The sequence below is a fragment of the Microcaecilia unicolor genome, unplaced genomic scaffold, assembly GCF_901765095.1.
Source record: "Microcaecilia unicolor unplaced genomic scaffold, aMicUni1.1, whole genome shotgun sequence".
In the NCBI taxonomy this organism is placed as follows: Eukaryota; Metazoa; Chordata; class Amphibia; order Gymnophiona; family Siphonopidae; genus Microcaecilia; species Microcaecilia unicolor.
In genome coordinates, this window is record NW_021963028.1 from 246872 (window position 1) to 268163 (window position 21292).

Sequence of the window (21292 nt, forward strand, 5' to 3'; positions counted from 1 at the left end):
GAGGCGCAGCTGCGGATTCCTTGAGTTATTTCCACAAGCATCTCAGAGACTCCTCGAAAGATTTGGACCTTACTAAGGTAACTCAAGGGTGGAACCAAGATTTGGGTCTCCACCTGAAGCAGGAGCATATAGCGGGGTGCGTCAGCTGGATAATGCGAATGTAGCGTGGTGTGAAATTCAGTATAAATTCCTGCCGCGGCTGCACATTACTCCGCACAGAGCTTTTCGAGCTACTCTCAGGGAGACAGATAATTGCTTGAAGTGCGGAAGGGGTGTGCCGATTTGGGACACATGTTTTGGAAGTGCCCACAAATTTAAGCTTTTTGGAAGTCGCTGTGTGTTCACGTCTCACGGATGTGGTCCTGTAATGGCACCCAACTCCAGATTTACTGTTTGACCACCTATAAAACGCAGCAACCGACACCACCAGGATACAAAGCATTCTTGAAATTCGCTTCCTTAATGGCAAAGCGCATCATTCTTCAAAAGTGGCTGGCGGCTGAGGTCCCAGTGTGGCGCATTGGAGGGTTGCCATGATTCAGTGCTGTTCTGTAGAAAGAGGGGAATTAGTGACCTAGCTCTCCAAGCGAGGTGACATATTTCGTAAGTCCTGGTCCCCATTTTGGGATACACTCACTCCGGAAGCAAGAAGCAAAATTCTGAACTGTTAAGTGTTTAAGGTTGGGTAGGTTTAGTTGGGTTAAGGGAGGGTATGGGGGGGGAGGGCTTTAAAGGATTGGGGGAGAAAAAGGGGGAAAAACTCACTGTTGACATAGAAGGAATGGTTCGAATGTTGTACTTCATATGTGAATTGTGTTATGACGAAGTGATATCTATGTGATAATGATTTTATGTCAATAAAAAAGATTAATTACAAAAATAGTAGTAATAAACAATATTAAGTGCTTTTGTATATACCACACTGTATTATACAAAACAAAAGGAGCAAGTTGCCACAGACCATTTTCTCTTTTGATCTAGGCACAGGAAAAAAACCTTTTAAATGCTCCCAGGTTTAACCTAATCTACTACTACTACTTAACATTTCTAAAGCGCTCTAGGGTTACGCAGCGCTGTACAGTTTAACATAGAAGGACAGTCCCTGCTCAAGGAGCTTACAATCTAAAGGACAAATGTACAGTCAGTCAAATTCATGTTTAATGTGGGCTATAAATGTCATAAATAAATAAATAAAATAAATAATAAATAGAAACTGAATTTGAGCCACCTGATTCTCATACATGATGTCTGTTTTAGTGGCCCTTTACCAGGAGAAAATCAAAATCTCTGCAGGAATATAACACATGCTATGCTGTCCCTATAATCAGCCCCCTCCAGATGATTCATTTATAACAAGTTACTACTCTACTATGAAAAGTTTTTATCCTCTGTGTATCCGTGTGCTGCAGAAGTTGGCATGTTTGAAAATATGTGAGATTAATAAAAATGCTGCCACAATAAAGAACGACAACGTGGGTGCTGCAGCTCATAAGTTAGTTTGCCTTGTTTTGAGTGTATGGCGATGACGACGGCAGCGGGGAATGGGAAACAGCGACTTCCCAAATTGGCTTCAACTGTTTGACGTCATCTCCATCTCTTACTTCAACATCCTTCGTTTCAAACACAGTATTCCTGCCCCTCCCTCCGCATTTCAAACCTCGTTCTCGTGCTCCAGTAGCCTCTCTCGTGTGTTCCAAGCCTCATTCTGGTTTCACCATTGCTTCTTCCCGGAGTGTTTCAGAGGCTTCTTCTTTATGCAGCCACCTCCGAGGTGGAGTTTGGAGGCTGAGGAGATGCTGGTTCCAGACATTTCAAAGACCGTAAGGACACCTGGATTTCCTTTATGTCTAAGTTAATTGGCTTTATGTCTGTATCTGTGTTGTGTGAGACAGTAAGTGGAGAGAGTAGCCTAGTGGTTAGGGCAAGTCACTTAACCCTTCATTATATCAAGTCCCATTAACAAGATTCTGGAATGTTGCCACTATTTGAGGTTCTACATGGAATGTTGAGGTTCTGTTGCTACTATTTGAGATTCTACATGGAATGTTGCTAGTGGAGGAGTAGCCTAGTGTTAGGGCAAGTCACTTAACCCTTCATTGCCCAGGTACAAATAAGTACCTCTATATACTATGTAAACCACTTTGAATGTAAAAAACAGAAAGGCTGTATCAATCCCATTAACAAGATTCTGGAATGTTGCTACTATTTGAGGTTCTACATGGAATGTTGAGGTTCTGTTGCTACTATTTGAGATTCTACATGGAATTGCTAGTGGAGGAGTAGCCTAGTGGTTAGGGCAAGTCACTTAACCCTTCATTGCCCAGGTACAAATAAGTACCTCTATATACTATGTAAACCACTTTGAATGTAGTTGCAAAAAACAACAGAAATATATCAAGTCTCATTAACAAGATTCTGGAATGTTGCTACTATTTACTACTACTACTACTATTTAACATTTCTAGAGCGCTACAAAGTGTACGCAGCGCTGTACAACACAGAAGAAAGACAGTCCCTGCTCAAAGAGCTTACAATCTAATAGACAAAAAGTAAAGCATATTTACATAGTAACATAGTAGATGACGGCAGAAGGAGACCACATAGTAACATAGTAGATGACGGCAGAAGGAGACCTGCATGGTCCATTCAGTCTGCCCAACAAGATAAACTCATTTGTGTATACCTTACCTTGATTTGTACCTGCCTTTTTCAGGGCACAGACCATACAAGTCTGCCCAGCAGTATTTCCCGCCTCCCAACCACCAACCCCTCTTCCTCCCGCCACCCAATTTCAGCTAAGCTTCTGAGGATCCTTTCCTTCTGCACAGGATTCCTTTATGCCTATCCCACGCATGTTTGAATTCCATTACCGTTTTCATCTCCACCACCTCCCGCGGGAGGGCATTCCAAGAGTTCACCACTCTCCGTGAAAAATACTTCCTGACATCTTTTTGAGTCTGCTCCTCTTCAATCTCATTTCATGTCCTCTCGTTCTACCGCCTTCCCATCTCCGGAAAAGATTCGTTTGCGGATTAATACCTTTCAAATATTTGAATGTCTGTATCATATCACCCCTGTTCCTTCTTTCCTCCAGGGTATACATGTTCAGGTCAGCAAGTCTCTGCTCATACGTCTTGGAACGCAAATCCCATACCATTATCGTAGCTTTTCTTTGCACCGCTTCCATTTTTTTAACATCCTTCGCAAGGTACGGCCTCCAAAACTGAACACAATACTCCAGGTGGGCCTCACCAACGACTTATACAGGGGCATCAACACTTCCTTTCTTCTGCTGTCACACCTCTCTTTTAGCCTAACAACCTTCTCGCTACGGCCACCGCCCTGTCATACTGTTTCGTCGCCTTCAGATCCTCAGATACTATCACCCTAAGATCCCTCTCCCCCTCAGTACCTATCAGACTCTCACCGCCTAACACATAAGTCTCTCGTGGGTTTCTACTCCCTAAGTGCATCACTTTGCATTTCTTCGCATTGAATTTTAATTGCCAAACCTTAGACCATTCTTCTAGCTTCCTCAGATCCCTTTTCATGCTTTCCACTCCCTCCCGGGTGTCCACTCTGTTGCAAATCTTAGTATCATCCGCAAATAGGCAAACTTTACCTTCTAACCCTTCGGTAATGTCACTCACAAATATATTGAACAGAATCGGCCCTAGCACCGATCCCTGAGGCACTCCGCTACTCACCTTTCCCTCCTCCGAGCGAACTCCATTTACCACCACCCTCTGTCGTCTGTCCCGTCAACCAGTTCCTAATCCAGTTCACCACGTCGGGATTCTACATGGAATGTTGAGATTCTGTTGCTACTATTTGAGATTCTACATGGAGTGTTGCTAGTGGAGGAGTAGCCTAGTGGTTAGTGCAGTGGACTTTGACTTTGATTCTGGGGAACTGAGTTCGATTCCCACTGCAAGTCACTTAACCTCCATTGCCCAGGTACAAATAAGTACCTGAATATACTATTTATTTATTTGTTGCATTTGTATCCCTCATTTTCCCACCTATTTGCAGGCTCAATGTGGCTTACTTAGTGCCGTAGTGGCAGTCGCCAATACCGGCATGAACAAATAGAAGGTGAGGTTAAGACAGACTAATCCGCTAATGAGTGGGAAAGTGCGGGGTATAAGCGTTACAAATAATAATAATAATAATGATCAGAATTGACAGACATATTGGGGGTCAAGGGTAGGTTATGCCAATATGAACATTTATATTGATTGTGTTGCGGGATTAGGCATTTAGGTTGAGTCGTTTGGGTATGCCTTTTTGAACAGGTAAGTGTTTAGGAGTTTCCTGAAGATTAGGTGGTCGTATGTTCTTTTCAGAGTGCATTCCATAGTTGTGTGCTTAGATAAGAGAAGCTGGATGCATAGGTTAACATATAGTAACATAGTAGATGACGGCAGAAAAAGACCTGCACGGTCCATCCAGTCTGCCCAACAAGACAACTCATGTGTGCTACTTTGTATAATACTCCTATCCCCCCAAACCCTCCTGCCCGCCCTCTCACCCATAACACCCCCCTTCATCCCCCTACACCCCCATGAAAAAGCCCACCCCCCCCCTTTACATTTCAAAGTCCCCTCCTTCCATATGTATTAATTGTCCCAATTTATCCTTCCACTCCTCCAATGTAGGAGAATTTGAAGATTTCCACCTGCGGGCTATAAGGCATTTGGCTGCCGCAAAACCCCAATGAAGCCATTTACTAACCTCCCAAGATTCCCTCTCATTATATAAACCCAAAAGGCATTCCCGAGGCCCACACCCAATGATATGTCAATTTAACCATTCCTTTCACCACCCCGTGCCAAAATTCCACCACACTAGAACATGCCCACCAGATGTGAAGGAAGGATCCCTTATGCTTTCCACACCTCTAACATCTATCCAACGTTCCCGGATACATTTTCTGCAACCTCTCTGGTGTATAGTACCATCTGGTAAGAACTTTATACGCATTCTCCTGTACCAAGACACACACCGATGCTCTATATACCTCTCGACAAATAGTCTCCCATTCCTGGTCAGTAAATCTACATCCCATGCCCCTTGAAACCCAAATGATCTTGAATCACTTCCCCTAAAGAATATATAAAGCACTAATATAGGTCTGGGAACCCTTCTCAGAATTATCCACAAATTTTCTAAACATTCCCTCTCCGGAGTATTTACCCCCTTCCATCCCATTGCCCCCACAAAATGTTGGACCTGCACATACGCAAACCTATCCCCCTCTGTTAGACCATATCTGGAGCTCAGCGTTTCAAAACTCAACATCTTACCTCCCTACAACACATTGTGGAAATTTATCAGCCCCTTCCTCTCCCATCTCCCATATCGAGCATTCTCCCTCCCCAAATTTCGGTTCCCACCTCATGGGCGCCAATGTAGAAACCTCATCCACCTGACCCCATTTCCTCCTAACTCTCCTCCACACTCCCATCAAGTGTTTCACATAGGGATTGGACCATCCCTCAAGTACCCACCTGCTCCCTCCATAATCCACAAATATGAGTGGAACTTTCTATGAGAGCTATAGGACCTTTCCACCTGACTACTGGGCTTATTATTCTCACTTTCCCAGTCCATAAGCATCCTTATCTGGGCCGCATAATAGTACCATTCAATATCGGAGAACGCCCTACCTCCCCTCTCAGGAGCCCCCCCACATAACCCGACTCCCTAATGTAGGGTGTTCCCATTCCAAATAAACTGTGTGATCAGTCCCTGAATCTGCTTAATTGTTCCTCCAGGGAGTTCCACTGGCAAAGCCTGAAACAGAAAAAGTAACCGTGGTAAAACATTCATCTTGATCACTGCCAAACGACCCCACCAAGACAGCCACAACCCCTTCCATCGAGACAAGTCAGACCTGATTTGGCCTACAATCTTGCCATAATTAATACTGCTCACCCTACCAAGGTCACACGGAATGTGATTCCCGAAATACCGGAGTTTATTTTTTGCCCATTTAAAAGGAAATCTCCTCCTCCGGGGATAACGATACTCCCAATATCTCACTTTTATCCATATTAACCTTGAATCCTGCACACACCTCACTCTTCCAAAATCTCCAATACTTTGGGCAACGTTTGTTCTGGATCAACCACATACATCAACACATCATCAGCAAATAATGTTATTCTATGTTCCCTCCTCCCCCACCCTTACTCTGCGCAAGTCTGGATGCACCTTTTTGTCATTGTCTTTAAAATTGAGCGTGGTACCGGAAGATTGGAGGATGGCCAATGTAACACCGATTTTTTAAAAAGGTTCCAGAGGAGATCCGGGAAATTATAGACTGGTGAGTCTGATGTCGGTGCCGGGCAAAATGGTAGAGACTATTATAATAACAAATTTACAGAGCATATTCAAAAGCATGGATTAATGAGACAAAGTCAACATGGATTTAGTGAAGGGAAATCTTGCCTCACCAATCTACTACATTTCTTTGAAGGGGTGAACAAACATGTGGATAAAGGTGAGCCGGTTGATATTGTGTATCTGGATTTTCAGAAGGCGTTTGACAAAGTACCTCATGAAAGACTCCAGAGGAAACTGGAGAGTCATGGGATAGGGGGTAGTGTTCTATTGTGGATTAAAAACTGGTTAAAAGATAGAAAACAGAGAGTAGGGTTAAATTGTCAGTATTCTCAATGGAGAAGGGTAGTTAGCGGGGTTCCCCAGGGGTCTGTGCTGGGACCGCTGCTTTTTAACATATTTATAAATGACCGAGAAATGGGAGTAACTAGTGAGGTAATTAAATTCGCAGATGACACAAAGTTATTCAGGGTTGTCAAGTCGCAGGAGGAGTGTGAAAGATTACAGGAGGATCTCGCGAGACTGGGGGACTGGGCGTCCAAGTGGCAGATGAAGTTCAGTGTTGACAAGTGCAAAGTGGTGCATGTGGGTAAGAGGAACCCGAATTACAGCTATGTCATGCAAGGTTCCGCGTTAGGAGTCACAGATCTAGACTGGGAGTCATCGTTGATAAAACGTTGAAACCTTCTGCTCAGTGTGCTGCGGCGGCTAAGAAAGCGCACAGAATGTTGAGTATTATTAGGAAAGGGATGGAAAACAAACACGAGGATGTTATAATGCCGTTGTATTGCTGCATGGTGCGACCGCACCTCAAATATCGTGTCCAATTCGGGTCGCCGCATCTCAAAAAAGATATAAAAGAATTGGAGAAGGTGCAGAGAAGGGCAACAAAAATGATAAGTACATAAGTAATGCCACACTGGGAAAAGACCAAGGGTCCATCGAGCCCAGCATCCTGTCCATGACAGCGGCCAATCCAGGCCAAGGGCACCTGGTGAGCTTCCCAAACGTACAAACATTCTATACATGTTATTCCTGGAATTATGGATTTTTCCCAAGTCCATTTAGTAGTGGTTTATGGACTTGTTCTTTAGGAAACCGTCTAACCCCTTTTTAAACTCTGCTAAGCTAACCGCCTTCACCACGTTCTCCGGCAACGAATTCCAGAGTTTAATTATGCGTTGGGTGAAGAAAGATTTTCTCTGATTTGTTTTAAATTTACTACACTGTAGTTTCATCGCATGCCCCCTAGTCCTAGTATTTTTGGAAAGCGTGAACAGACGCTTCGCATCCACCTGTTCCACGCCACTCATTATTTTATATACCTCTAAAAGGGATGGAACGACTTCCCTATGAGGAAAGGCTAAGATGGTTAGGGCTCTTCAGCTTGGAGAAAAGGCGGCTGAGGGGTGATATGATAGAAGTCTACAAGATAATGAGCGGAGTAGAGCGGACAGATGTGAAGCGTTTGTTTACACTTTCAAACAATAGTAGAACCAGGGGACACAAGATGAAGCTAGAATATGGCAGATTTAAAACAAATAGGAGAAAGTTTTTCTTTACTCAGTGTGTAGTTGGATTCTGGAACTCGTTACCGGAGAATGTAGTGACAGCAGCTGGCCTTACGAAGTTTAAGGGGGGTTTGGACAGATTCCTGAAGGAAAAGTCCATTGAACATATTTGGGGTTTTTTTGCCGGGTTCTTAAAGCCTGGATTGGCCGCTGTCAGAGACAGGATGCAGGGCTTGATGGACCTTTGGTCTTTTCCCAGTATGGCGGTGCTTATCTGCTTATATGCTTCATAATTGGGTTTGGGAGGCGTTGAATAGGCCGCAGGAGTTGTATCATACTGTGAAATATTTGATTCCATATCATCAAGCTGATCAATCCATAGACTGGTGGGTTGTGTCCATCTACCAGCAGGTGGAGATAGAGAGCAAACTTTTGCCTCCCTATATGTGGTCATGTGCTGCCGGAAACTCCTCAGTATGTTCTCTATCTCAGCAGGTGGTGGTTACACACAGCAGCAGCTCTGGCTAGGCCTCCAAGCCTAATTTTTAGGTTTTGTTGAGTGCCTGGGTTGAGGGCTCTTTTGAGCAAGTGCAAACCTGGTGGTGCCAGGTCCCTCCTTTTCTCCCCCCCCCTGGCTCCGTTTAAAAAAAAAAAAAAAAAAAAAAATTTTGAACGTCTTTAAAGGCGTTTATTTCGACGTTTATTTAAGCGTCTATTGCAGCTACTCACTGGGACACCAGGTCGTTACAACTCGGAGCGGACAGCAGGTAATTTTTACCTTTTTATTGCGGGCAGGGGGTTCCCCGATTCTTCTCCTCGTGGCATATGGCGTCGGAGGGCGAGGGCGCAAAGGGTCGCTCCCCGGGTCGCTCGAGCGCTTCTAGAGGGGATGCGGGGGTTTTGAAGCCTGATTCGCCCTGGTTGGGTGACAGTTTCGTGACCGATGAATGTCCCGGTCCTTCCTCCGGCGTGGCGGTTTTTCCCGCCATAAACGCCCATCCCCCGCTCCTCGCCTCCGCCATCTTGGCCGGCCACGCGGCTCGGACGGCTTCTTCTTGGGCCGCCCTTGAGGTTGGAGACATTAATGCCATGAACGCCCTTAATTTGGGCGACGGCTCAGAAGCGGCTAATGTCAAGAGCCGTTCTTCCCGCGCGGCTCATTCGCGGAGTTTCGCGCCGGACGCCATCTTGGATGCGCAGCATGTCTCTCCCCCGCTATTGCGAGCGCCGGTTGAGAGTGCGCCTAGGGCTGTTGCCCAGGTTGCGGAAGTGCACAGTCTGGGGGGTTCTCCCCCGAGTTTGTTTTGCTGCTGCATCAGGCCTTCCTCTTGCACAACGCTGCCCCTGCTCCCTCTTCTGGTAAAGAGGTTGAGGTTCCCAGAGGTAAACGCCCTCGGGTTGATTCCCAGGCCTTGGAGGAATTTATCTCCTCCGATGTAGATGAGGGCAGCGTGTCTGAGGTCTCCCAACGGTCCTTTGCGGATTCCTTGGAGGAGGCGGATCCCCGCTCGGATGGAGCGGATGACCCCTCTGCGGCGCGGCTTTTTCGCCCAGAGGATTTGCCCAACCTGTTGTTACAGGCCATGGACACTTTGAAGATTTCCTCTCCGGAGGACGTCTCTCCCTCAGCCCCTGTTGGCTCTGCCATTATGCTGGGGACTAAGCGCCCACCTAGAACCTTCCACGTGCATGATGCCATGCACACCTTAATTTCGGCTCAATGGGATGTCCCAGAAGCGAGCCTTAAAGTGGCTAGGGCTATGTCCCGCCTCTATCCTTTGGCTGTGAGTGAACGTGAGGTCTATCTGTGGCCTACCGTGGATTCTTTAATCACTGCGGTGACTAAGAAAACGACTTTGCTGGTGGAAGGTGGCACGGCCCTAAAGGACGCCCAAGACAGGAGATTGGAGGCGGCCTTAAGGTCGTCCTTTGAGGCGGCTGCTTTAAGTTTGCAGGCCTCAGTTTGCGGCTCCTATGTGGCCAGGGCGTGCCTGACTATGGTGCAGCGGGCTTCCCCCTCGGATCATTCCTTGAGGGCTGATTGGCCGGCCCTGGAATCGGGCTTAGCCTATTTGGCAGACTTGCTGTATGATGTCTTGAGAGCCTCAGCTAAAGGCATGGCTCAGACAGTCTCTGCGCGGCGGTGGCTTTGGCTGAAACATTGGTCTGCTGACCACGCCTCTAAATCCCGCCTGGCTAGATTGCCTTTTAAAGGCAAGCTGCTCTTTGGGGTCGAGCTGGACAAAATCGTGACCGATCTCGGCACGTCTAAGGGCACGAAGTTACCAGAGGTCAGGGCTCGGGCTAGTGCTCGTCCCGGTTCCTCCAGAACGGTTTCAGGAAGCCCGTCGGTACCGCCCGGGCAAGTCGGGTTCCTCTGCCCCCTCTTACTTCAAGAGAAATTTCTCCCCCAAGCAGCGTTCCTTTCGCAGAGACCGCCGTCCCGGAGGTGCTCCCTCCGGTCCTCCCCCAGGGGCTCGTACCCAATGACGGGGTCTTGGTCCACGCCCCAGTGCAGATTGGAGGACGGCTGTCCTCGTTTCTGGGCGAGTGGACCACAATAACTTCAGACGCTTGGGTGCTGGAAGTCATCAGAGACGGCTACAAGCTAGAGTTCTGCCGACCCTTAAGAGACGGGTTTGTACTCTCTCCCTGCAAGTCTCCGGTCAAAGCTGTGGCAGTGCAGCAGACTTTGGACAATCTGATCCGCCTGGGTGCGGTCGTTCCGGTGCCAGAAAGTCAGCTTGGCAAGGGGCGTTACTCCATTTACTTTGTGGTACCAAAGAAAGGAGGTTCTGTCCGGCCTATCCTCGACCTCAAAGGGGTCAATCGGGCCTTGAAAGTGAGGCACTTTCGCATGGAGACTCTCCGCTCTGTTATAGCGGCAGTGAAAGCAGGGGAGTACCTGGCATCCTTGGACATCAAGGAAGCATATTTGCACATTCCCATCTGGCCTCCTCATCAACGCTTTCTGCGTTTTGCAGTCCTGGGACGACACTTCCAGTTCAGAGCCCTCCCGTTCGGGTTGGCTACTGCTCCGCGGACCTTTTCCAAAGTAATGGTGGTCATAGCGGCCTTCCTGCGGAAGGAAGGAGTACGAGTCCATCCTTATCTGGACGACTGGTTGATCCGAGCCCCCTCTTATGCAGAGTGTGGCAAAGCTGTGGACCGGGTAGTTGCTCTTTTGAGCTCCCTGGGATGGATCATCAACTGGGAGAAGAGCCAGCTGCGCCCGACTCAGTCCCTGGAGTATCTGGGAGTTCGATTCGACACCCAAGTGGGCAGAGTGTTCCTGCCAGACAATCGGATTGTCAAACTTCAGGCTCAGGTGAACCAGTTCCTAGTAGCCTCTCCTCTTCGGGCTTGGGACTATGTGCAGCTGTTGGGCTCTATGACGGCCACGATGGAAGTAGTGCCCTGGGCCAGGGCTCATATGAGACCACTACAACACTCCCTGCTGCAGCGCTGGACTCCGATGTCGGAGGATTATGCTGTGCGCCTTCCCTTGGATCCAGCAGTGCGCAAGGCGCTGAGCTGGTGGATGCAGACAGACAAGTTGTCTGCGGGAATGCCTCTGGTGACCCCAGAGTGGATTGTCGTCACGACGGACGCCTCGTTGTCGGGCTGGGGAGCCCACTGCTTGGGAAGGACAGCGCAGGGACTTTGGTCTCCTGCAGAAGCAAAGTGGTCTATCAACCTCCTGGAACTCAGAGCCATTCGGTTGGCGCTTTTGGAGTTCATCCCGGTACTGGTGTTGAAGCCGGTACGGGTCCTGTCGGACAATGCCACGGCTGTGGCCTATGTCAACCGCCAGGGAGGTACCAAGAGCGCCCCTCTAGCCAAGGAGGCTATGAGTCTTTGCCAGTGGGCGGAAGCGAACCTGGAGCAGCTTTCAGCGGCCCACATTGCCGGAGTCATGAATGTCAAGGCGGACTTTCTCAGTCGCCATACCTTGGAGCCCGGAGAGTGGCAGCTATCTCCTCAGGCGTTCTTGGACATCACGAAGCGCTGGGGCCAGCCGAGCCTAGATCTGATGGCGTCATCGGCCAATTGCCAAGTGCCGCGCTTTTTCAGCAGAGGACGGGACCCTCGATCCCTGGGAGTAGATGCTCTTCTCCAACAGTGGCCGACGCAAGAGCTCCTCTATGTGTTCCCTCCCTGGCCCATGTTGGGCAGGGTGCTAGACCGGGTGGCAAAGCATCCCGGCAGGGTAATCCTGGTGGGTCCGGATTGGCCCAGACGTCCCTGGTATGCGGACTTGATCAGGCTCTCAGTGGACGATCCTCTGCGGCTGCCAGTGGAGCAGGGCCTGTTACATCAGGGTCCCGTGGTGATGGAGGATCCCTCCCCCTTTGGTCTTACGGCCTGGCTATTGAGCGGCAACGTCTGAGGAAGAAGGGCTTCTCAGACAAGGTCAATCGCCACTATGCTGAGAGCGAGGAAGCGCTCTACTTCTAACTGCTTACGCCAGGATTTGGCGTATCTTTGCAGCGTGGTGTGAAGCAGGCTCACTTTCTCCCTTCACTGCTCCAATTTCTTCAGTGTTGGCGTTCCTGCAAGAAGGTCTGGAGAAAGGCCTGTCGCTCAGTTCCCTTAAAGTCCAGGTAGCGGCTCTGGCTGCTTCAGGGGGCCGCCTGAAGGGGGGTTCCCTGGCTTCGCAGCCAGATGTGGTGCGCTTTCTCAAGGGAGTTAATCACCTGCGCCCTCCTCTGCACTCAGTGGTGCCTGCGTGGAATCTCAACCTGGTGCTAAGAGCATTGCAGAAGCCGCCGTTTTGAACCCTTGTCGAGGGCATCTCTGAAAGACCTGACGTTGAAAGCAGTCTTTTTGGTGGCTATTCACTTCAGCCAGAAGAGTTTCCGAGCTCCAGGCGCTTCTCGTGTCGAGAGCCTTTTCTGCAGTTCACTGAGGCAGGAGTGACTATTCGCACAGTGCCTTCCTTTCTGCCCAAGATTGTTTCTCGCTTCCATGTGAATCAGCAGCTCTGTCTCCCTTCCTTTCGTAGGGAGGACTACCAGAGGAGTACTCTGCTCTTAAATATCTGGATGTGAGACGAGTCATCATCAGATACTTGGAAGTGACCAATGATTTCCGGAAATCGGATATCTGTTTGTCCTGTTTGCAGGTCCTCGTAGGGGTCTGCAGGCTGCTAAGCCTACAGTGGCAAGATGGGTCAAGGAAGCCATTGCAGCGGCTTATGTGGCCGCGGGGAAGGTGCCGCCTATCCAGCTGAAGGCTCACTCCACAAGAGCTCAGGCGGCCTCGATGGCAGAGGCCGGTTCCGTCTCCTTGGAAGAGATATGCAAGGCGGCGAACTGGGCTTCGGCCCATACATTCTCCAAGCATTACCGCTTGACTGTGGCTGCACGGTCGGAGGCCCGGTTTGGAGCTCTCAGTGTTGAGGTCAGGGATTTCAATGTGCGCCCTGGGTGAGTACTGCTTCGGTACATCCCACCAGTCTATGGATTGATCAGCTTGATGATATGGAAGGTAAAATTATGTATAATCATACCTGATAATTTTCTTTCCATTAATCATAGCTGATCAATCCATAGCCCCTCCCAGATATCTGTACTGTTTTTATTCTGGTTGCATTTCAGGTTCAAGTTAGTCTTCAGTTACTTCAGAAAGACTTCGTGTTCAAGTTTTTTCACTTGGATTCTTCAGAGTTAAGACGAGTTTGTGTTACAGTGAGCTGCTGCATTCCTCTCCCCTCCGTTTTACGGGGCTGGATTGAGACTTAAAATTCTGCCGGCACTCCCTCCCGCTTCGTGCGGCTGTAGGGCAGCTTTGTACCCCTCCCGCTTCGGCGGTGTTAGGGTCAGTCAGCTCCTCCCACGGTTGCGGTTGCAGGAATAAGCCAGATCCCCCCGCATCGGCGGGTGTGGTGTCCCTCCCCCGCTCCGCGGGGATGAGCTGGACGGATTCCCCTCCCCCACTTGTGTGGGGATGAGCTGGGTTAATTCCCCTCCCCCGTTTCGGCGGTGGTGAGCTGGGCAGAGTGTCCCTTCGTGGGTGTAATTCCTCTAAGTGCTGAGTCCTGCGGATGGAGCTTTGATATCGACATACTGAGGATGTTTCCGGCAGCACTATGACCACATATAGGGAGGCAAAAGTTTGCTCTCTATCTCCACCTGCTGGTAGATGGACACAACCCACCAGTCTATGGATTGATCAGCTATGATTAATGGAAAGAAAATTATCAGGTAGATTATACATAATTTTACCTTAATGGTTATGAAGATAAGCACATGAAAAGGGGACCGGATGCCATGGCATACGCGGATTACTTGATGGAGAAGATGGTTCTGTTAGTTAAGGGAGTGAGAACTTGTGGTGATCAAGGGATGGAGTTGGGGGGGGGGGGAGGGTGTCCACGTTCTTGAGTTGAAATGGGTTGAGTTGATGAGGAAGGGGTGCAGGAAATGACCCGGGGGTGTCTCGATGATTTTGCCCAATTGGGTCTGTATGGGACCCTTGCTGTTCAGATGTAATCCCTCAAATGGCAAGTAAACTCGCTTTACCGTTATCATGTCTTGTGAATTAGTCCTTTAGTGAAGATCGGCTGCCAGCTGCTTGTAAGTAAGCTACTGTAAAACCATTGTTAAAGAATGAGAAATTGAATCCTAAAAGTATGAGTAGTTATAGACCTTTTTCTGTTGTCCCATTTTTGGGAAGGGTTATTGAGAAGGTTGTTTTAACGCATCTTGAGGCGTTTGTGGAAGAAAATGTTGTTTGCACAGGTTTCAATATGGGTTTAGAAAACCAGTAGCGTAGAGACTTTGCTGATCTCGATTTTGGATTCATTGCGGAGAGGGATAGATCAGAACCAAAGTTATTGTTTGATTCTTTAGATGTGTCGTCTGCTTTTTGATTCTGTTGATGGCAATATTCTTTGAAGAGGTGGCTTATGTTGGGTTTAGGGGCTATAGGGGGTTTGGGCTATGATTGGTCGCCTTTTTTTTTTTGTCAGAGCGAGATTTTTTTGGTTCAAAGTGGAGGGGGTGTCAAGATCTGTTTCTGTTTTTAAGAGGAGTTCCACAAGGTTATGCCTTGTCCACGCTTTGTTTAATATTTATATGTCATCGTCTCCCCCCCCCCCCCCCCACCAAAAAAAAAATAAAAATCCCAAGTCGTTTGTCTTGGTTAACTGTTTGGCTTCAGCTTGTAACAGCAGTTAGGATATCTGGGCTTAATAAGGTTTAGGTGAGTTTTCTGGAGGAAAAGTCCATAGTCTGCTGTTGAGATAGTCATGGGGGAAGCCACCGCTTGTTCCTGGGAATCGATAGCATGGAATCTCGCTTCTCTTTGGGATTCTGCATGGGTTAGATTTTCAGGATTACCACAATGCGTGTGCGTGAGAGAGATTTGAAATACATTTGCCTGTAACGGAGGCCTTCTTTCTCATGCATATTTATTGTGGATATTCTGAAAACACGACAGAGCTATAGATCTATATAGCACAGTGAAAATAAAAACAAATGTGTATTTGCTGGGACACATATTAGACAAAGTCATTTTACAAAAGCATAAGTTAAAAAAAAAAGAACAGCATCCCTCAGGGCGACATGCAGGTATAATGCCAATGTGGGAATTTTTCACTGTATATATGTATTATCATTATATAATAAAAATCCTCGATGTACTGTGAGGGATCACCCAAGCCACACCCAGAACATGTCTCTGTAACGTATCCCTGTGCTGCCACTTCCATGTAGAAGTAGCCGCCTTTCCTAAAGTCCTTGTTTGCTGATTTACACGTGTAATTTGGTGTTTTACATATGCACAGGGCACCTGTTCTGTCCTCTGACAGTCTTGCACTAGTTTATAATGTCACCCTAAAATGTGATTAATGCCTTTACTGTCATTCTCACTTATAAGGATCCTCATTGCTGCAGTTCCCACTGCAAAGATACGTGAGCAATGCATTGTGTGTAATGTAGTTCACAGGCAATGCAGCCACACTTGCCTGTCTGTATTAGAACTGTTACCATTGGTTTGTGCTGCTACCCAGACCTCCTCTCTTTCTCAGCCAAGCTTGGCTCCTTTGTCTACCTGCTATCATTTCCTGGTCAGTCTTACTATCTCTGTTCTGAGAGGTCAGCCAGGCATGACCTTTCCTTCCAATCGAGGGCTGTCCTCTGGGACCACCCTTGCCACCTGGTGGCAGGCTCTGTCCCCATTGGTCTTTACCTCCTCCTCCCTGGGCTTGTGTGAACCTTCTTGACCTCCCCGTCTCTCTCTCTCCATGAGGCATTCTCCATCTTGCTTCAGACAGCACTTCTCCTGCTTCACTCCTTGGAAAGAACTTGTTTTTTTTTACCTTGAATATATCCTCTTAATGAGATATTGCACTCTCCAGTCACCCAGCTCTGAGCTACTTCTACCTGTTCAACTATCTCCCCACCTCTGCAATAAACCTGGCGCTCTTCAGATTTCTATCTCCAATCACCGATACAGCTCTCAGAATTAGGGAGTCTCTGTGCCCTGGGGCAACACTGCTGAACATCTGACTGAGTATCTGTGTTTTATTCAATAAAAGAAACTTCAGAAAATATAGAGACTTCAGGTATTGAGATTTTACAGTTAAACAAGTCTTAAGAGGCTTGACAGCACCGGCATTCTAAAATCATCCCCCAAATGATAGACGAATAAAACTAGCTGAAATCGAATGCATTCTGAGCACCTCCACATGTCCCTGAGTGAGTTTTTGGTTCTTGTTTCAGATGCGGGTGACGTTTGAGGACATCACTGTCTCTTTCTCCAGGAGGAGTGGGAGTATTTAGATGAAGGGCAGAAGGAGCTTTACAGGGAGGTGATGAAGGAGAATTATGAGACCCTGATCTCCCTAGGTAAGAATTGCTTTGTCTGCATTTTTAAAAGAGGAACAGCATCTGATTTATTAAAAGTAATTGGAGATATTTTCTGTATCTCCTCCACTTCTGAAACTTCCAGGTGTGATCAGGATTTCTCTTGGCCCTGCTCTCTGTCTTAAGATGACAGTGTGAGGGCAGGACTGAGGCACTCCTAAGAGCTTCCTGTGTGTCCTACAACTTTCCTCCTAGAGAGATTTTCCTCCAGTTCTTGCATCGAAGGCTGAAAATGCTCAGGTCCTGGGTGTAACAGAGTGTGTCAAAGTAGCTGCTGAGACCAATCAAAAGTGTGATACTGTGTTCATTGGCCTTTCCAGGGCTTTTGACACTGCGAAGCTGCAGAATTGTCTCCAGGATCAACACATGATAAGAGTAATACAAGAAATCATCATTAACTGCTGTTTCCATGTGTTAGTTAGAGAGGAAGGTTCTAGGTCATGACAAGGATCATCAGTCTTTGTTCCTGCTCTTTTCAACATTTGATTTTCCACAAAGATTGAAACTTCTGTGTGTGCCAATGAGTTGGTTATCCTCCACACCCACTATTTCTTGGAGGATTTTCAACAGTTTCTAGAGAGAATCAGTCAGGTTCGGCCCCCTGGTCTGTGACACCATGAAAATAGCCAGAAATTTCAACCCTTTCCATAGCTGGATAGGACCGAAGCAGGTCATTCCTTTCTCCTCTTTGTATGACCAAAAAACCCTAAACAATTATTGAAACACAAGAAGGTTACAAAACAACATTATTTGTTTATAGAAAATCCTTTTCTACTATTTAACAGAGAAAATGACCCAGTTTCTGCAGGTCTTGCACACAATTGGCCTATAATTTCAGAGACTCCCACAGGCTCTTCATATCATGGAGTTTGCCCTTTTCAAAAGCATGTGCATATTTTTCACTTATGAAATTGGTTGGTAATTCAATAACAGCACACCTCCAGTTATCATATTCTGTAACACCAGGACAATATCATAGTAGATGACGGTGACAGCAGAGAAAGACCTGTACGGTCCACCCAGTCTGCCCAAGAAGATTAAGTCATATGTGCTACTTTATGTGTATATATGACCTTGAGTTGTATCTGCCATTTTCAGGGCACAGACCGTAGAAGTCTGCCCAGCACTAGCCTTGCCTCCCAACCACTAGCCCCGCCTCCCACCATCGGCTCTGCCACCCAATCTCCGCTAAGCTTCTGAGGATCCATTCCTTCTGAATAGGATTCCTTTATGTTTATCCCACGCATTTTTGAATTCTGTTACCGTTTTCATCTCCACCACCTCCCGCAGGAGGGCATTCCAAGTATCCACCACTCTCCGTGAAAAAATACTTCCTGACATTTTTCTTGAGTCTGCCCACCTTCAATCTCATTTCATGTCCTCTAGTTCTACTGCCTTCCCATCTCTGGAAAAGGTTGGTTTGCGGATTAATACCTTTCAAATATTTGAACGGCTATATCATTCACCCCTGTTTCTCCTTTCATACGTCTTGTAACGCAAATCCCATACCATTCTCGTAGCTTTTCTTTGCACTGCTTCAATTCTTTGTACATCCTTAACAAGATACAGCCTCCAAAACTGAACACAATACGCCAGGTGGGGCCTCACCAACGACTTATACAGGGGCATCAACACCTCCTTTCTTCTGCTGATCACACCTCTCTCTATACAGCCTAGCAACCTTCTAGCTACGGCCACCGCCTTGTCACACTGTTTTGTCGCCTTCAGATCCTCAGATACTATCACCCCAAGATCCCTCTCTGAGAGTACATATCAGACTCTCACCACCTAACGCATACGTCTCCCGTGGATTTCTACTTCGCATTGACCTTAGACCATTCTTCTACCTTCTGCAGATCCTTTTTCATGTTTTCCACTCCCTCCTGGGTGTCCACTCTTACAATCTTAGTATCATCCGCAAAAAGGCAAACTTTACCTTCTAACCCTTCGGCAATGTCACTCACAAATACATTGAACAGAATTGTCCCCAGCACCGATCCCTGAAGCACCCCACTACTCACCTTTCCCTCATCCGAGCGAATTCCATTAACCACCACCCTATGGCGTTTGTCCGTCAACCAGTTCTTAATCCAGTTCACCACGTCGGGTCCTATCTTCAGCCTGTCAAGGTTATTCAAGAGCCTCCTGTGGGGAACCGTGTCAAAAGCTTTGCTGAAATCTAAGTAGATTACGTCTATAGCACATCCCTGATTCAATTCTCCTGTCACCCAGTCAAAGAATTCAATGAGATTCGTTTGGCACGATTTACGTTTGGTAAAACCACGTTGTCTGGATCTTGCAACTTATTGGCTTCCAGGAAATTCACTGTCCTTTCCTTCAGCGTCGCTTCCATTACTTTTCCAATAACCGAAGTGAGGCTTACCGGCCTGTAGTTTCTAGCTTCTATCACCACTTCTGTGAAGAGGGACCACATCCGCCGTTCTCCAATACCATCGAACCTCTCCCGTCTCCAAGGATTTATTAAACAAATCTTTAAGAGGGACCCGCCAGAACCTCTCTGAGCTCCCTCAGTATCCAGGGTGGATCCCGTCTGGTCCCATGGCTTTGTCCACCTTTGGATTTTCAAGTTGTTCATACACACTCTCTTCCGTAAACGATACTATGTCCACTCCATTCTCATATGTACTTTTGCCAGTCAATCGTGGTCCTTCTCCAGGATTTTCTTCAGTGAAAACAGAACAAAGTATCTATTTAGCAAATTTGCTTTTTCTTCATCATTATCTACATAGCGTTTCTCAGTATCTTTTAGTCTCACAATTCCCTTTTTAGTCATTCTCCTTTCACTAATATACCTGAAGAAATTTTTGTCACCCCTCCTTACATTTCTAGCCATTTGTTCTTCCGCTTGTGCTTTCGCCAGACGTATCTCTCTCTTGGCTTCTTTCTGTTTCATCCGGTATTCCTCTCCGTGTTCCTCTTCTTGAGTTTTTCTGTATTTCAGGAACGCCAACTCTTTAGCCTTTATTTGCTCAGCCACTTGCTTGGAGAACATATTCGGTTTCCTTTTTCTCTTGCTTTTATTTACTTTCCTTACATAAATGCTTGTGGCCCTATTTATAGCTTCTTTCAGTCTGGACCACTGTCCTTCCACTTCTCGTTTGTCCTCCCAGCCCATCAGCTCCTTCCTCAGGTATTCCCCCATTTTACTAAAGTCAGCATCCTTGAAATCCAGGACTTTGAGTTTTGAGTGGCTGCCCTCCAGCTGTCATATCAAATCAAACTGTTTCATGGTCACTGCTGCCCAGGTGGGCACACACTCGGTCATTTGACACACTATCCCCATTTGTGAGCACCAGATCCAGCATCGCTCCCTCCCTCGTGGGTTCTGTTATGTTTACCCCCTCCCCCCCTTGTATTTACATGCTATAACACTTAGATGCAACATTATAGAAGGGGTGCTTGGTGCACTTTTTCACATTCCTGCCAGTTTTGGTGCGTCTGATGCACTGGCGCAGAAAATTCTCTTCCTTGATCAGTAGTACTTTCTGTAGAAGTAATACGTAATTAATGTCTTTCTTTTCATATCCCAACAGTTAATGAGGCTGAACAGGAGCTCAAGCGAGAGCAGAATCAAGAAGAATCTGTTATACAAACGGAAGGAAATGACGATCGGAATATTTCCCAAAGGATGGAGAGGAGACACCCAAGGAATCATCAGCAGGAGCTGGAGAAGGAGGAGAGAGACCAAGCTGGAGAAACACCTTGTGGAATTACTGAGTGTGAAAGAAGTGACAGGGATCTCACAGACCTCCCTCAGCACCAGAGACACTTGAGAACCAAGGGTCCCTTCCAGGATAGTAACAGTGATCCAGAGCCTTCTAAACTCCCCCAAGAAGAGAGGAAAGGGAATAAACCTTCTGTGTGTGACAGCTGTGGAATAATCTTCAATCAGATTGAGCATTTCTTATTGGATAAGAGAACCGATAGTAGGGAGAGATCTTTTTCATGTTCTCAGTGTGAAAAGACTTTCAAACAGAACATAAATTTGAAATTAAACCAGAGAATTCATGCTGAACGTATGTCATTTTCATGTAACAAATGTAGCAAAAGATTTTGTCATCGGAAATCATTAATTACACACCAAAGAACACACACTGGAAACATGGAGCACATCAGAAAGAGACTCTTTCCTTGTACTGAGTGTAATAAGAGTTTCACTACTTCATCATATCTGAAAGTGCACAAAATCATCCGCAGCAGAAAGAAAACCTTTCCATGTACTGAGTGTAGTCAAACTTTCAGTTTGTTCTCAATTCTGAAACGGCAACCAAATAATTCACAGTGACAGAACCATTACCATGTACTAGATGTGGTAAAGTTTTCAGTGATAACCTCGCAGCTGAAAATGCATCAAATGACCCACAGGTGAAAGAATCCTTTATATCACTGATGTAATAAAAGCTTTAGTTCGTCTTCATATCTGAAAACTCATCAATGATACAGTGGAAAGAAAACCTTTTACATGCACTGAGTGTAATAAAGTTCACTTATTCATCATCCTTAAAAACATCAAATGATTCATAAGGGAAAAGAACCTTTTACATG

At 46.8% G+C, this 21292-nt stretch overlaps 1 protein-coding gene across 1 annotated transcript in view; it reads left to right on the forward strand.

Moving 5' to 3' along the window:
* Positions 1 to 1764: 1764 nt before the first annotated feature.
* The window catches only part of LOC115458782 (oocyte zinc finger protein XlCOF6-like), a 72404-nt gene continuing 52876 nt past the window's right edge, over positions 1765 to 21292 (forward strand). The window contains exon 1 of the mRNA XM_030188596.1: positions 1765 to 1820. Coding sequence (XP_030044456.1) covers positions 1794 to 1820 — 27 coding nt within the window. The 5' untranslated portion in view covers positions 1765 to 1793. The remainder of the gene's footprint in view (positions 1821 to 21292) is intronic.